This window comes from Mixophyes fleayi, chromosome 8, assembly GCF_038048845.1.
Source record: "Mixophyes fleayi isolate aMixFle1 chromosome 8, aMixFle1.hap1, whole genome shotgun sequence".
NCBI classification, from domain to species: domain Eukaryota; kingdom Metazoa; phylum Chordata; class Amphibia; order Anura; family Limnodynastidae; genus Mixophyes; species Mixophyes fleayi.
In genome coordinates this window covers 72001558-72018939 of record NC_134409.1, presented here as the reverse complement: position 1 = coordinate 72018939, position 17382 = coordinate 72001558, and the positions used below count along the sequence as shown (strand labels likewise).

Here is a 17382-nt window from a genome sequence, read left to right as displayed (position 1 = left end):
CCCTTCCATCATAGCTTGGTTTCCTGTACTCACTAGATGACTTGTATACAACACAACTACTTAGTTTTCTAATGTGACCATCTAAAAATGATGTACTGGAAGTAAAAATAAACAAACACTCTTCAAACAAGGGAGATGTGGGCAGTGATCAAATTGGCTCTAGCTCCTAACCTTGCGTTACTTGCTGTTCGTATATGGCACCCTAAATATCTGTTGTGATGACTTGAAATTGGCAGGTCCTTTTTCAGAAAACAAGCAGTTGTCTGCTGATCACCATTGCAGATCTCATTTTGCCTTAGTCAGAAAAAAAATAATTGGATTTTGGTTTTGTGTATCTGTTCCTTTATGCCAAAAAATTAAACTGGATTAACCAATTTCTCATGTGTAATCTGGCCCATGGTTCCACCTGTATAGCCAAAGCCATAAGACTTAGTACTGAAGCACCCATCTATGAAGAACACGGCCAACAGCAGAAAATGCTAAAATTAAGCTCAGTGGTGAGATCTCATGTGAAGGAAGCTTTTCATTGCACGGTATCCAAACATCCCAAAAAAGGAGGATTTATGTACTTACGTTAAATCCGTTTCTCTGATTCCGTCTGGGGGACACTGCTTACCATGGGTTGTGGAGGGGAGCACGGGAGTTGGCACCTAACTAGTTAATCTTTAGCACTGCTGACAGACCCCTCCCCTCTACAATCCCCCTGCCTCTTCCTGCTAAGTTAATTAAAAAGCCCAAAGGAGAAAAGGCCAATCAAACAAGAGCAGACAGAGGAAAGGCAGAAGGGAGGGATCGCAGTGCCCCCGAGACGGAATCAGAGAAACAGATTTAACGTAAGTACAAAAAAACCTTTTTTTTCATCCAGTCTGGGGGACACTGCTTACCATGGGGATGTTCTAAAGCAGCCCACTAAGAGTGGGACCACTCTGAAAGCCCCGCTCGTAGAGCACTACGAGTGAAATTTGCATCCGCAGATGCAAATACATTAAACTGGTAAAATTTTGTAAAGGTGTGGCCAGCGGACCAGGTGGCTGCTCTGCAAAGCTGGTCCGCAGAAGCCCCATTTCTTGCTGCCCATGACACCCCTACCGATCTTGTGGAATGGGCCGTAGGTCTCTCTGGCACAGGACGGTTAGCCTTTATGTAAGCTTGCTTAATGGTTGCCGTAATCCATCTTGCAATGGACTGTTTTGAGGCGGGCCAGCCTCTTTTGTTAGAATCATAAAGAACAAACAGAGAATCTGTACGTCTAATCTGAGAAGTTCTTTTGACATAAATGCTGAGAGCCCTGACCACATCTAACTTTTCTATAGACTGTTGATCCAAATGGGAAGTAGATGAAAAGACCGGAACTACAATTTCCTGGTTCAAATGGAAAGCCGAAACTACTTTTGGAACGAAAGAAGGGAGGGTTCTTAGTACCGCCCTGTCCTCGTGAAAAACCAGATATGGTTCCCGGCAAGACAGAGATCCCAATTCCAAAACTCTATGTGCAGATGCAATTGCTAAAAGAAAGACGACCTTCCAGGTAAGACACCTAAAATCTGCGGTAAGTAATGGCTCGAAAGGAGGCCTTTTAAGCATATCCAGTACCAGGTTAAGATCCCATGGTGCTGTAGGCGGAACGTAGGGAGGCCAAATATGTAAGACTCCCTGAAGAAAAGTATTGACGTCTGGTAACTCCGCTAACTTCAGATGAAAGAAAACTGAAAGCGCTGAAACCTGAACTCTTAAATGAACCTAAACGGAGGCCTGCTTCCAGCCCATCCTGAAGAAAAGCCAATAAGCGAGGGAGACGAAAAGATGATGTGTGACAGAACATATTTTCGCACCATCTAATGTAGGCTCGCCAAATACGATGATAGATGCGAGCCGAAACCAGTTTTCGTGCTCGCAGCAGTGTTCACTACGCTGGGGGAAAAAGCCCTAGCCCTCCAGAGGCTGGCTTCAACAGCCATGCCGTTAAACTGAGCTGAGGTAAATTCTGGTGACGGAAGGGACCTTGTAGAAGACAGTCTCGCAATGGAAGACGATATCCCTGTCCTACCGCCATGGAGATTATGTCCGCGTACCACACGCGGCGCGGCCATGAGGGAGCTACTAAAATCACCGGCCGACCGCCTTGCCTCACTCGTCCGAGTACTCGAGGAAGCATGGGAATCGGGGGACACAGATAACCCAACCTGAATTCCTATGACATGGCCATCACGTCCACCACTACAGGGTCTCTTGCCCTTGCACAAAACCTGTGACCTTTTTTTGGTGTATCTGGAGGCCATGAGGTCTATATCCGGAAGACCCCACCTCTGAACTAGAGACTGAAATACTTTCGGGTGGAGGGACCACTCCCCTGGCATCATCGCATTGCGACTGAGGTAATCGGCCTCCCAATTTTTTATTCCTGGAATGAACACTGCCGAGATTGCGGGAACATACTGTTCTGCCCAAAGAAATATCTGAACTGCTACTCGCATTGCAGATGCACTCCTCGTTCCTCCCTGTCTGTTGACATATGCCACAGCCGTGGCATTGTTGGACTGAACTCTGACTGGGTGGTCCTGAAGAAGAGTCTGGGCCCCCCGGAGAGCTAAAAGAATTGCCTTCAACTCTAACGTGTTGATTGATAAGGCCGATTCCTGAACTGACCAGAGCCCCTGAAGCCTGAAGTGCAGGACTACCGCCCCCCAACCCCTCAGGCTGGCGTCTGTTGTGGCTATGATTCATGACCATGGAGCAAAGGACCTGCCCGACATGTGATTCTGATTCAGCCACCACTGAAGCGATTCTCTCACCCCCGAAGAGAGCAAGATCATCTGGAGATCCAAACGTAGGTGGGATCCTGAAAATTTTGTCAACAGATCCCACTGGAAGCACCGAGAATGAGCCCGACCGAAGGGGATGGTCTCGAAGGAGGCCACCATCTTTCCCAGCAGCCGCATGCACAAATGAATTGAGGGGCTGGGAGAGGACAAGACCTGAGATGTTATACTCCAAATTGAACTGATCTTCTCCGCAGAGAGGAACACCTTTTGCTGACTGGTGTCCATGATGAGCCCTAGGAAGACCATGCATTGGCACGGAACGACCTGGGATTTCTTTAAGTTTATCAGCCACCCATGGCTCTCGAGAACCTCCAAGGTGAGGGATAAGTGCTGATGTAAGCAAATCTCTGAGGATTTGATGAGCAGATCATCCAAATAAGGCACAACCTGAACTCCCTTTGAGTGTAGACACGCTGCCATCACAGACATGATCTTTGTGAAGACCCTCGGAGCTGTAGAGAAGCCGAAGGGAAGAGCCCGAAACGGATAGTGGGAGGCCAACACTGTGAATCTTGAGAGACTGATGGTCACTCCAAATGGGGACGTGAAAAGGTATGCGTCCTTTAGGTCTATGGAAGCCATAAACTGATCCTTCTCTAAACCGTTTATTACCGACCTCAGGGATTCCATCCGAAATCTGTCCACTTGTAAGCGCACATTCATGTTTTTTAGGTTTAAAATGGGTCGAAAGGACCCGTCCGGCTTCTTGACCAGAAAAATATTTGAATAAAACCCTTTTCCCTTCTGGTTGTCTGGGACCCTGCAAATGACTCTTTGTGAAAGAAGAGGCCACACAGGCCTGTATTGCCTGTCTTCTTGGTGGATCTCGGGGTAGCGGGGTTACAAAGAAACAATGTGGTACCGGACCCAGCAGGTCTATCATGTACCCCCTTGATATGATGCCCCGAATCCAAGGGTCTTGGGATGCCGCTGCCCACTGTTCCTGAAACAAAGACAGACGTCCCCCCCACTGGCGCCACCTTCAGGAGAGTAGAGTGTGGTCAGGACACAGGCTTCTCCTGAGTCTTGGAGGCCTGGCGCCTAGCTGCAAACGAGGATCTACCCTGACAGAGGAGCCTCGAGCATTTGGTTGTCTACCTCTAAATGACTGCTCTCTAGGCAAGGAGGTCCCCCTAAAGGGCTGACGAAAGGAGCTGAACCTTGGGGTCCGGCTCCTACTTGAGAATACAGGCAAAGAAGTGCTTTTGCCCCGTTGCCTGGGAAATCATAGTACCCAATTCCGGGCCAAACAAACCTGCTGCTGAAAAGGGAATGGTTTCAACGGACTTTTTTGATTCCGAATCTCCCTCCCAGGATTTCAGCCATAACCTTCTTGCTGAAATATATGCAGCCTGAATAGGAGGACACAGACGCTGTGTTCTGGGCCGCCTCATAAAGGTACCCCGATGCCCCTTTCAAATGTAAGGCAAGGAAAAGTAAATCAGAGCCCTGTAACGCCTCTGCCAGTTGATCTGCCCATGCTTCCATGGCTCTAGCAACCAAAGCTGAAGCAAATGTGGGTCTAAAGGAAGAACCTGCAGCCACAAATATAGATTTTAGCTGAGATTCCACTCTGCGATCAGTGGCATCCTGTAGTTGCTGAGCCCGGGACTGGTAGTAAAGCATGTTGGGCCAAACGGGCTACTAGAATATCCACTTTAGGGATTCCCTCCCAGCGGGCCACTTCATCCTCCTGCGATGGATACAGGGAAGAGAACCTCCTGGGAACAGAACTTTTTATCAGGCTGTTTCCAGGCTACCTCTGCAATATCTCTGAGTTCTACAGAAGGGGAAAAACAGATAACCTTCCTTTTGGCTTTTTTAAAGAGACTTCTGTCTCTAGGACTAGGATCCTCCAGTTCTGGGAGGTCCAACGCCTGTCTCACCGCTAAAACCAAATCAATAAATTGGCTTTTAGTGTTCTCCTCCTGTTCCAAAGGTTGAACCTGCTCAGGATCAAAATTTGTTTCCCCTTCCTCCTCCGAAAGGCCCTCAGAATCTGACAGGACCATAAGGGGATTAGCGGATCTAAGCCGCTTTCTTTGAGCAGGGGGGGGGGGGGGGGGGGGGGGGGGGGGGGGGATGTCGATGTCTGGGGATTCCAGTAACTGGTTTAGTTTGTCCAAACCTTTTACAAATGCTGCGGACCATGCCGGTTCTGTGGGAACAGGGGGCTGGTCTGTAAGCAAAGAGGAAGGTCCTGGTATAGACGTTCCAATAGAACCTGTGGAAGCCGGGAGGCCCAAAGGTGTACTAGCATTATTAGCCGCAGAGGCTGCCACACTAGATAGCAACTGAGTAGATTGTGAGATAATCTGTGCTAAAGAGGAAACCGACTGTCAGGGAGGCCACCCAGGCCGGTTCCTCTGTCAGTGGGGCTGGAATATGCTGGGTTTGCGCAGAGGGGACCCCTCCTTCGCAGTCAGAGCAGAGCGCCAACGGGTCCTTCTGCCCACATGGTAATTTAACCTTACATCTTGAACATGGAAAATACTTTGCCATATGGCCCTTTCCTTTATTTGTCATCTTTACAAAGGAAGGCACACCAAACACAGACTTCAATTGAAATTGAGAAAGAGAGACAGTGAGAAAAACAAGTAATCAACTAATCTGACATAAAAGTTGTACTTGTACTCTGATAAAACAACAATGTAATATTTTGGCAAGTAGGAGAACTACAATATAACCCCTACTAGCCCACTTTGCAGTCAGAGCAAATACCGTAATATGTGTTTAAATAAATCAGATACTTAGCCCACAGGCCAAACAGGGGAGAAGTCCAACAGCAGTGTCATGGTGCCTGCTCCCTCTGATATGTGTCCTTTCCCGGGCTTCTCCTTGGCACCAGAAGACCGGGCTAGCCCACTTTTTCATGGAGAGCAGGGGAGCTCTATTCTTAGCTCCCCACCCCCCTTCCGATAATACTGTTATTTTTGTTTCCGTTTTTTACAGAAAAAAAAATGGTATGCGGCAGAGTAGTGGAGACCTCAAAGAGTTGAGGTCCCGCAGCGGTTTGCACCCCGATGCCCCCTCCTACGTAAGAGGGGGGATCTTGGTATGGCCCCCTTCTGTTCTCCTCGCTCCTCCGCAGATCCAAGATGGCCACCGGCATTTTCGTAACTCCGATAACCGGCACTATATGCCTGCAGAGGCAGCGCTGGTTATCGGGGAGGCTCCAAGAGTGACAGCGGTCCGGAGAGACCGCTTGTCACTCTGTATTCAGGCACCCTGTTTACTCTGCCAGTGAGAGCCTCTGGCTCTCATCTGACCAAGTAGTGCCTGAGCTGCTGTTCTGGGAGTGTGCTCTCTATAATAGAAAGGTCCCAGGTCTGCCACCAAGGTTTCCTAAGGAAAAAAAGGTCTAAGTAAATAAAATAAAATGCAGAAACCAAAAACACATCCCAACTCCATGGGCACCTAAAAAAAAAAAACTGAACAGGAAGAGGCAGGTGGATTGTAGAGGGGAGGGATCTGTCAGCAGTTCTAAAGTTAACTAGCTAGGTGCCAACTCCCGTGCTCCCCTCCACAACCCATGGTAAGCAGTGTCCCCCAGACTGGATGAAAGAAAATAATTTCTGGGTTGCAAATAGATTATCTCAACATGCAGCACCCAATTTGTGAATTTCAGCATTTCAAGCGGAAGAGGCTATTAGGAAGGGCCATAGTGATCTACCCTCTTTTCTCAGTTTTGTGATGACGACAAACTTCTCAGCAATGTTGATAACCCAATGAGGAGACTTTTAGTGATGACTGTTGAATATCCTGAATCAGAAATATATCTGATGTGCTCGTAAATTGGAATTTGCAGGTAGATGTCCTTTAAATCAATCGCGTTCGTAAGAGCTATCCTAAATGCCATGGAGGTAGGAACATTTCTGATTACATCTTGAATCTCCTGGTATTGATAGGTTTTGTTGAGGCCTCAAATCTAGTATAAAATTTGAGAACCTCAGCTGTTCTTTGCCACAATATTCTTTACATAAAGCGTTGTTCCTCTTTGTGCCATCAGAACTCTAGCCACTCTTTGGTCCAACATTTTTAAATGCAGTTTCTGCACTGCGCGATTTTTCCAAGTTTTGGGATTTGGCTATTTCAGAAACTAGTTCTTAAGGTCTTGATATAAACTTCAATATGTAACCCAGCTCTACCTTTAATATTCAAACATTGGTAGTGGTTGATGTCCATTCTGCCATAAACCTTGCAAACCTGCCTCCTCTCTCAACATCTACTGTAGTGTGAGCTTCCGTGCATCACTGGGAGAAAGACCTTGCAGAGCTTCAGGCAGGTTTTTTTTGTACCAGCACAGAACTGCAAGCTAATGGCATCTTTATAACCCCTCTTACGCCGGTAAAGCTTGCTTCCTTAAAGTCTATGAATTGACTTACACCATCCGAGCACCCCAGAGGAAATCTCTTATTGATCATGTCCTGTGAAAGGCAAATTTATTTACCCTTGGACAATTTGGAAGTTAAGGCATCTATTTTCTGTCCAAACAGGTAATCCCCTTCAAAGCAGAGTAATCTGCACTAACTCTTGGACTGTATATCCACCATCCATGGCAGCACCCACTGAGCTCTTCTGATGCCATAAAAAAAACAAAAAAACAAATTGGGTTTGCCTTTAGGACTATGGGTTTATATAGGCATACATAGGTGCAAAACTGTATTTATTGGAAACTTAAGCTCACTCCTTAATTCCATCCTGTATGCATTTTTCTAAATTACCCCATATATGCAATGTTTTGGCTGTCACAGCAACTGCAGGCCTTAATGTTGTCCCTAAAAGAAGATGCAAATTGTTAGCTTCTCTTTCAATCCATACTATTCATGAAAGTTATCAAGGGGAATTATAGTCCTTTTGGAGTCTAGCTTACACGGTGTCCAACTTAGGGTGGAGTATCCCAAACCCTAATCTCCTCTGAAGAAAACAGGTACATACAAAGTCTATTCAGGTTAAAAGAAACTGTTTGGGTACTTCAATTTTCTGAAATTAAGAGTAAAGAGTATTAAGAGTAAACATTGTTCAGTAGGAAAAGACTGACATTGAGAGTAATTGAAGATGGTTTCATTAACTAGTAAATCTAGGCTGCAATTAAATGCTTCCCAGTCTGGTTTGCACCAGGTGGAGTCAGACCTAACAGATATCCCATTTGTTCAATCTTCTGATGTAGGATTAATTACATATCTTGACCTCATCCTTCAGCTGTTGCTAATCTTTAGTAACAAATGTAAGCCTAGGCAACCTTCATCCACTTTAGCATTTTAATCATGGGGTGAGGGGGGCTGTTGATTCATTCTGTACATTTTCCCAAAAAAACCCAAAACATTTTCAGCAAGTTTATCGCATGTCCAACAACTATTTTTGCAGCTTTCTCACTGCCAATAGGAGTCTCAGACCCAAAACAGCAATGGTTTTTAGACACAAGACTATAAACCTGGCAGTATACTTCAACTAACAACAAATTGAGGATTTGCTGGCTTTTAAAGTACAATGTGTCTGGAGTCCAAACCTGCCACATGTTGTGTAATGCAAGCCCATGAAGTTGCAATGCCAGCACCTATACCACTGTGGGGAGGACACTGGTTAACATTTGTGCCTCAACACTGGGGTCATGAGTTAAATTACTGACCAGGGCCTTATCTGTGTGGAGTTTGTATGTTCTCCTTTCTTGCATGGGCTTCCTCCCACAGTACAAAAACATAATCGATTAATTGGCTGTTGATAACATTAACCCTAGTGTGCGCACTTTAGGGGAGTTAGACTTTAAATTCCATTGGCGCAGGGACTGATACGAATGTTCACTGTACAGTGCTGCATAATTAGTGGCGCTATATAAACAAATTAAAAAAGGTGTAGATGTGAATAAACTGCCAACTGCTAGGTCTTCAGGAGCAGCTAAATATTCCTCCAGCTTCTCCTGGCAGAAATGCTAATACAGATAAGCTCTGGGGAAAAAAAAAAAAGAAAAAAGAAAAACCACCTCACTACCAGACGCTACTACAAGGACAGGAATGATGTGTTGCCATATATGCCCTTCATGCAGGTCTTCTTGCAAGGGGGGTGCGTTCGTAAAAAAACAATTTTTCCCTCATGGTACTGCTGCTTTAACAAAATCTGCAAAAACATAAAATAACCACACTTGAAAACATTTGCAGCACTGTCCATATTTTTTATTTAAAGCAACAGTGGACGCAATCAGGCTGCAGTATAAAGGCACTTGCAATACACAGGATAAACCGGCAGTGAAACTATCAAACGCTTCATATTTTCAATTTCTGTTCAGATGTTATTTGAGTTGATCAGAAACCGTACTTTTCAATATTAATCTGGAATGATCCTTCCAGATAGGCAGCAATACATGAAAAACTGCATTTGAAATGCATGCGTTTGACCATTACAATAAGGCGAGTGCAGAATATCAGTTCATATAAATGGTACAGTACAGCTAGTTCTCCAGTTACATATTTATAATATATTTATCCCTTAGATACTTTCAAGCATACAAAAGACAGACATATATATAAAAAAGAAAAAAAAAGTGATCCGATTAAATTTTTGGTCCTTAATTGAATTTCCAATGACAGCCAGTGGTTTATGCCCTTTAGAATAATCTTCTATATAATTGAGTTTAAACAAGCACAAAAAAACCAAAACAATTTAAGGCAAAGCTAGAAAAACAGAACAATCAAGACTGAAGATAAATGAATCTCTGATCAGCCTCATCCTTCCAGAAACAAAAAAGGATTTTTTGGCAGTGACAAGGCATACTTAAACCGTGTTACAGTTTTCAGTCTACAAATCCATTCTGGCCGTCATTATAGAAAGTGCACATACATAGAGCCTAACATTTTAGAGCCACAGCAACCAGAAGCCATAACTCAAATAAAATGATTGCATCAGATCAAGTAATTGCTTTAATATATTAAGAAAGGAAGACTAAGGGGAGTTTCTTGCAATTCAGTTGTGCAGTTTCACCATTTTCCAAAAGACCACTGAAGAGAAAAAGAAAAAAAAAGAAAAAAAAACAAACAATTTCTCCCTCGTAGACTTGGAATAGTTCTGTATGGTTCAGTAAGTCACTTGATTACAGGACAAAATAGGAGGCAGAATAAACAAAGAGATGGTAAAATCCCTAATCCGTCGATTTTGAGTTTCCAGAGTCGGCTTTACCATCCAAATCGTCATCTGAAGCATCATCAACGCCTTTCCTTCCAACACGTCGTGTTATTAAAGGTATATCACCACGCCTGTACCAGTAGGGGAGTACAAAACAAAAATGATTCAGTTTTGCCATTCGCCTCCCAATAATATTTAGATCACTGCTCTGGCATTTAGAAAGGTCCCAGCAGTTAGCATATAGCTGAAACTACTTTCAAGCACCTTTGATGTGGCTCAGATCTGCTATGAGATCTATCCAACTACATAGAGCAAAGGTGCTACTGTCTACTGGTTGTCTTCCTTGCAATGGAGACAGCCAAGCAGCAAAGGTGATTAGTAGAAGAGCCACCTATATGCAAGTGATGGAACCCTGCTAAACACAGTTAATGGTTGGGGCCTCAAGAGAGGGAATCCACTGTAAGTATTATTAATGGAAAAAAAAAGATCTAAAAATGGATTTTTAAAGTGGGAAGATTCCATAAGTGGGACACTCCAACAGATACTTATTTGGCTTGAACACATTCAGAAGTTTGGGTTTCAGGTGATTAGACAAGGACCACATAAGTGTGGGAAGTACGGTTTTATATCTAAACCTGAAAATTAATCTGAATAAGAGGGGGTTATGTTATCATTTTGGGCAAATCTAAACAAACAACTAAGCTGGCAGACAGCTGCTATATGGCACGATTACAGGCTCTTAAGTGTTGCTAAATTTAAAACAATGCTATCTTACAATAAACATTTCATTTATATAAAAACACAAACTCATTTTCCATTACAATTTTGCCTATGCTGCTATTGACAGTTGAAAGTCTACTCTTATACCATGCAGTATCTTCAACAGATTGACCTAAACTGAAGAAGCCCAGATAAGGCTCAAGTGTAACTTACCGAAGTTTGCTCTTAAGAGTGTTAACCTCACGGTTCATTGCATCTGCTGTTTCTGTTGCATCTTCAAGTTCGCGCTGTAGTTTACGCCGCATTGCATTGGCCCGCTGTGCTTCTTCCTCTGCCTCTTCCACCTGTCGTTTTAATTGTTTCATTCGAACATTGTTCTTCTCTGCCTGTTAGCAGACAAAGAGTTTAAAATATTGACCCAAGGACAAGTTGATTTTATTTATGGCAGTTAAGTGAAACATTTCTGCCTACTTGATCTTTGTACTGTTCAGCATTCCGTCTTTCATCTTCTATCTGCATTAACATATCCTTCAATTTTTTCTCTGTGCGACGAACCTGTTTGCTGGCATTCTGTCTCTCCCTGCAATAAAATAAATATTTCAGGAGGCCAAGCAGTGTTGCGCCACAATTTCTATTCTACATGGTACAAGACCATAATAATTATTTGCATATGCCTTATTCATACTTGGTCTCTGTATCAAGTTGTTCCTCCAGCTGTGTGATCTTTGCTTCCAAGGCAGTGATTGAAGCCTTGAACTTAGATTTAACAGAACCTTCCAACTCTTGTAGCTTTGTTTTCAGTTCCTTGTTCTGGCGATCCAATTGCTGGCGGGCATTTTCATTCTTCTGAGCATTACTGCGCTCTGCATTCAGGTCAGCATTCAGTTGGTCAGCCTTTAAAATGGAGAGGAAAAAAATAAAAAATCACCCCAAGATAAAAAAACAAAACCCAAAAACCTGTTTATTGCTTAAAATAAATGGCAGTAACAGTTATTTCCATTCCCTTTATAGTTGCTAGTTGGCATTTACTAACCCAATGGGCAGAACGGCATGATCAATGAGTGATAAACAGGGAGACAACAGTAGTTGTGCCTTTTTGTTGAACTAGCATTGTATACTTTTAAGAGACCTGTAAAAATGTGTACATTGTACAAAAAGCACCTGTAGTGTTGCCTTCCTCATTCTGTCATTTGCCAGTTCAGTGTTGCTTTGTTCCTCCTCCAATTCTTCTTCCAGCTGTGCAATGCGAGCATCCAAACGTCTCTTTTCTTCCAGAGCCAAAGCACTAAAGTAGTCATTCAAAAACAATTTGGGAATGATGTTAGACAGAATACCCAAGTCTCGCAACCAGTGCAAAAATTAGACAATAAAAATACCAATAATTTTGTTTCAGGACAAGAGTCTGAAGTCAGGTAGTTTTAAGAAGTGGTGAAAAATAGTTATAGGTATTCTTACCCTTTACCACTACTATTTGCAATCTCATCTGCCAGTTCATCCCTCTCCTGTTGAGCTTGTCGTTTGGCACGTTCAGCAGCAGCAAGCTCCTGAAATTAAATAGATTAGTAAGGAAGTTACAAGTGAGTATAGTAAACCAGTTTCAATCATTAAGCTTGATACAAGTTAGTATTGACAGTTTCAACATCAAATTACCTCCCTCAGTCTAATTACGCTTGCAGTCAAAAAATCCTTTTCATATTTTGGTAGTAAGTTATTTCTCACCAGTATTAATGGATGCCTGCCTATTGTAATATCCAATCCTTTTCCATCTCCTCAACTTGATCCCATGTTGTAGAAATACAGATATAAGAACTCATTTAGGCTGCTGTAATAGTGCTATATATTTGATACACACTTGGCAGAGCTCAGAGAAGCATTTGGCAAAGACTTTAAAAGCCCAGTTAAAGTAGAGTAGCAAGCTAGAAATAAAAACACGATTGCATTTCTACATTAATAAAATTAACTACCTACCAGCTTGTGTCAATACTATGTTTGTGCATTGTCCACTTAAACAAGCTAGAGAAAATGTATAATAATATATCTATATCTCATTACTTTAACAAGACTGAAACAGCTAATTACACATTATTCCTACAAAAATTATAAATTGAGTAATTGTGCTGGCCCTTTGCCTATACAACTAGGGAAGGCACCAGTCAGCAAAATGAGATAGAACATATTTTAAGTCAATGTAAAATGTCAACACCTAGTTTTAACATAAGCTGCATTTATAAGTAACAACTAATACAAGTTGGTTAGAGTTTCATTTTACTTCTTGCATGTGGATCATCTCTGCTTCCATACTCTTGAATTTCTTCTCATTTTCTTTCGACTGGCTCAAAATGTCATCCCTGGATGCTCTGGTATCCTCCAACTCTCTCTGGTAATCCTTCATCTGTGCCTGTGATAATGAAAGGTTAGCGTTCTCAGTTAACAGCTCTGGTATGGAAACCCAAAAGATGCAGTGGCTTATATAATCCCAGTGACGCCACACCCCACTGGCAAAATATGTGCTCTTTGGACCAATTCCTAAATAGTCTTTGTATAGGATATGCTATCGCCTCACTCAAACACGAACAAGGCCTATGAAAATTTAATAAACTGTAATTATCGCATTATTTTGGCAATCCTTGGCCTCCAATACATTAAAATTAGAGACACTAACTGAGCTGGTCGGAGATTTGCTTGCATAACATATTTCATTACAAGTAATAGTCACTTTAAAGCTAGTGTAAACATTTACTCTGAATGGAAATTAGAGGTTTGCTGGTGAATTCACCTGGTTGTCCTGTCCCTGTTTTAATTGTGATTGGCGTCAGCATGAGGCTCTAACTGCTGATAGAGAGGCATGCTTAAGTTGAGCTGTTGACAGACTGCAAAAGAATTGTAGGAATGGGTACAAATTCCAGCTCTGGGCCCCTTGAACTACGTTAAGTATTATTGCAATATGTTGACTGAGGTATAAATCCCACCACAAACAGGATAATTCTTGCAAGCCTATTAGACCTAAAAACCTACACCCCCCCCTCCCCATTCCCCTTTGTTTGGCATCAGAATGGGGTAGTATTTAAGTGTGTCAAGTCTAAGAGGCTTCTATGTCCCAGCATTGCTGCATTACCCAACATGACTGGATGTTGTAGCTTTGCAACATGTCATTGAATAGGTTTAACTGGGGAACCAGGAGATTATATAGATTCAGCTCGTCAAGAAAGTCTGAACCTGACGTTTTCATTAAATTCAAAATACTTAAGTGTACAAATCACTAATTAAACAAAAAAAACACAAAACACATTAAGACTATACTGCCAATTTCACAATTATTTAAAAACTCCCACTGCTATGGGGTTGTTCCGATAGGTTTGGTTGTTTCTTGCCAGGATACTCGGAAATCCAAAGTGAGTCTATGTATTATACAGATTACAGACAAGGCAGTAATAAATTGTTGAATAGACCAAATATCTAAATTATTGCTGCAACATTAGTATTTAAATGGAAACTGATTTAAATTTTTTTGGGGATTAAGTAATACCCGTGGTTTTGTACCTGTAATTTACGCAACTGCTTGATGGACTCTTCTCTATTTTTATTTGCAGAGTCATTTTGTCCCTCCAGGTCTTTCAAATCCATTTCAAGCTTCTTTCGGGCAGCCACAGCTAGTGAACGCTGTTTTCTTTCATCTTCAAGCTCTGCTTCCATTTCTTTCACCTGCAATACAAAAAATATAAATAAAAAAAAAAATACTATGGGAATGCATCTTTGAAAAGGCATCATGTTTTTATACATTATGTTTTAGCAATGCACACCTCCCCCAAAAAAGTTCTCCTAGATTCCCCACCCCCTTATAAAAAGTTATGAAAAGTGCAACTTCTCTTTAGTATTTTTATCCCATCTTTTAAAGTGCAAAAGTATATGGGACATATTCAATTATTTCCCCACGGCGTTAAGTATTATGGTAATGCCAAGCCGGATTTCTGCTCGCAGCTCCCTGAGCTGAAATTGTGTGAAAGGTACTGTAATAGCAGTATTTACACTCACTATTACCGTAACGACGGTAATAGTGTGCAAGTCGCGTTACTTTTGCCAGTAACGCTAATTGAATATGCCCCTATATATTCCATTGACTGAAATTTAAACATGCCAGGGAGCACGGTTATCGGACAGATACTCATAATATTCCAGTGACAACATATGAAACCACCCACCTGTCTGACAAGCTGCTTCTTCTTGTCTTCGCTCTGCTCATCCCGTCCTTGTAGATCTCGCTCAAACTGTGCCTTCATTGCTTGCAGGTTGACTTCCAAGCGAAGCTTAGCATCCTCTGTAGCTTGTAATTCATCTTCAAGTTCTTCCAACTGAGTCTTCATCTCTTCCACTTGTTGTTCTAAGGCTCTCTTAGACTTCTCTAGTTCATGTACCTGTAAATAGATAGGAACTTTATCACCAGCAAATGTGGATATTCTCCTTCACTTAAAAAAAAAAAACAAAAAAATTGATGTTTTTCAGGTATTAATGCCTGAATCAAACAAATGTTAACCTTTGTAAATACCAGTAGCTCAGGGCCACAGTTATTAAATCCTAAATGCATAAACTAAAAGTGAACTCCCATTGGAATGCGCTTCAGGGAGTGAAGGATACAGTTGGGATGGACCCCGATACACCGATCTGGGTTAATTTCGCCTTTTCCAAGTTGTATAAATTGCGGCAATTTCCCCGGTGGCATGCCGCCGGGGTCACATCCATGTGTCAACTTTATTCCAATGGTGTTTTTAAATTCTTTGCGCAACTGCAGTCATAATTTTCACTCCCAACCTGCCTATTCTTTACTTACCTGCAGCTCAGACATGCCCTGGAGGCCCAGTTTGGCAGAACTCCCATTACTTTGGCATGGCCCTTCTCCGTTCACTTTTTGGAAAGGTGGGCACAACCAAGAACATCTCCATTCTATATGCAAACGTTCTTTCCCTTCTTGCTCCCGACGACTTGGGTGGGCTGTGGACGAGGTGGGAGGTGGACTTGGGCCTCTTCGATAACTGTAGTGACATTTTTGACAGTGCCAGGGAGACCACCTCCTGTACCAGGTTTAGACAGGTGCTGATATATAATACAGTCTATTTCTCCCTGCACAGGCTGCATCAGATGGGTGTCAGAAGTAACCATGTGCCCAAAGTGTGGGGAAACCTCTGCTGACTTCTGGCACCTCCTTTGGGACTGTCCTGTGGTTGAGGGCTTTTGGACGGTGGTGAGGGGATACGGAATACAGGCGTCAAGATCCCTTTGCCATTTCCTAAGACCTGTGTTTTTGGTATCGGAGTGGAATTACTATTTGGTAGGAATGCAACCAGATTTGTCACCAACCGCCTGTGATGGGCCCAATTTTGCTGGGTGGCTTTGGTAAACGAGGCTGTGGGGACGTAAGTGGTTCACCTACCAGTCACGAAACAATATGCCCAAGTACTATAAAGTCTGCAAACGTAGACTTCACCCAACGAGACCAGTGAGATCACTAGCGGCAGATTTTGTTCCACCTTGAGTACCCCTCTTCCTCCCTCCCCCTTTTTCCATCACACACATACACCAAAAGTAGGTTTAGTGTTATTTGATAACTGGATACTAGGGTTTGGGTTCATAGTGTTCAGTGGGAATTGGAGAAGCTATACTTGAGCGGGCCAAATGTTACATTGGATATTAACTGGAACTGTGTATTGCATATGCAATTAATTTATCTGTATATCTGTGCAGAATTATATACTCAAAGAACTGGAACTTTTCGCCAAGTTAATTATGTTAGGTTGTATCTGTATTGTTTGAAAATTTGAACAAAACAAAACAGTGATCTCCCGTGCTCAACCAATAGAATAACCATAATAGTATAATACAAAAATCTAAATTAATACATACAATAGCTGTAAAAGTGCATGCTGCTACTAGCACCAGATGCAGATAGAATAAACTAATAATTTAGACAAGCGTTCTTTTTGAGATCTGTTACAATCCAGTAGTTGCCACAATTTGATCACAAGTAACAAGTCCCACAATGTTAAACCTAGGAACCAGTTTAAAGACAAATAGAAGAGTTAATATATTTCCATCTCTTAAAAATAACAAAGCTTTGTACTGGTAGGTACACCCCTGCAGGTTAATACTACAAATTAATTAGACATCTCCTACAAGACAGTCTTATTGTGTTATGTCAATACATGTATAAATATAATTACACTTTTTACAAAATGGGCAGAATATCCAGCAGGTGTCAACCTGCAAGTTGTCGAAATCAAATAACTTGTTGCAAAGCAGTCTTCGCTCATAATGGCACTTTCTCTGGCTCAGATTTTAAAATGTAATAATGGGTCAAATGAACTTCTAGACGTTACAGCGGCAAGATCTCCAGCTTTGGAACATTCAACAAATTGCTGTTCTTACACAGCCGGATCCTATTGAAAAGTATTGGATTCACACAGCTGCTTCAGTAAAATCTTTAGCGGCCAGATCTCCAGATCTACTCTAAACTAAAAAAGGACTTGGTACGTATTAGAGATGGTCACCGACCCCCGTGTTTTGGATCTGGATTACCTTCGTTTTTTTGGTTTTGCAAAACCGCCCATGCGTTTGTTTTGTTTTGCCATTTTTGAAAAAAATAAAAAAATTTTGGTCTATAATAACCTAATTTAGTGCTCCACCAGTTTCTTAGATAAGTGAGGTAATTCTAAAGCTAATAAATTATGAAAAA

General features: G+C 42.3%; 1 protein-coding gene across 2 annotated transcripts in view; it reads right to left on the bottom strand.

Annotated features, from left to right (window-relative positions):
- Positions 1-8970: 8970 nt before the first annotated feature.
- The window catches only part of MYH9 (myosin heavy chain 9), a 63933-nt gene continuing 55521 nt past the window's right edge, over positions 8971-17382 (bottom strand). For both annotated transcript variants that reach the window (XM_075182712.1, XM_075182713.1), the window contains exons 33-41: positions 14858-15070; positions 14199-14360; positions 12928-13056; positions 12114-12202; positions 11820-11943; positions 11344-11552; positions 11130-11238; positions 10872-11044; positions 8971-10069 (exon numbers count right to left, since the gene is read on the bottom strand). In XM_075182712.1, coding sequence (XP_075038813.1) covers positions 9955-10069; positions 10872-11044; positions 11130-11238; positions 11344-11552; positions 11820-11943; positions 12114-12202; positions 12928-13056; positions 14199-14360; positions 14858-15070 — 1323 coding nt within the window. In that variant the 3' untranslated portion in view covers positions 8971-9954. The remainder of the gene's footprint in view (positions 10070-10871; positions 11045-11129; positions 11239-11343; positions 11553-11819; positions 11944-12113; positions 12203-12927; positions 13057-14198; positions 14361-14857; positions 15071-17382) is intronic.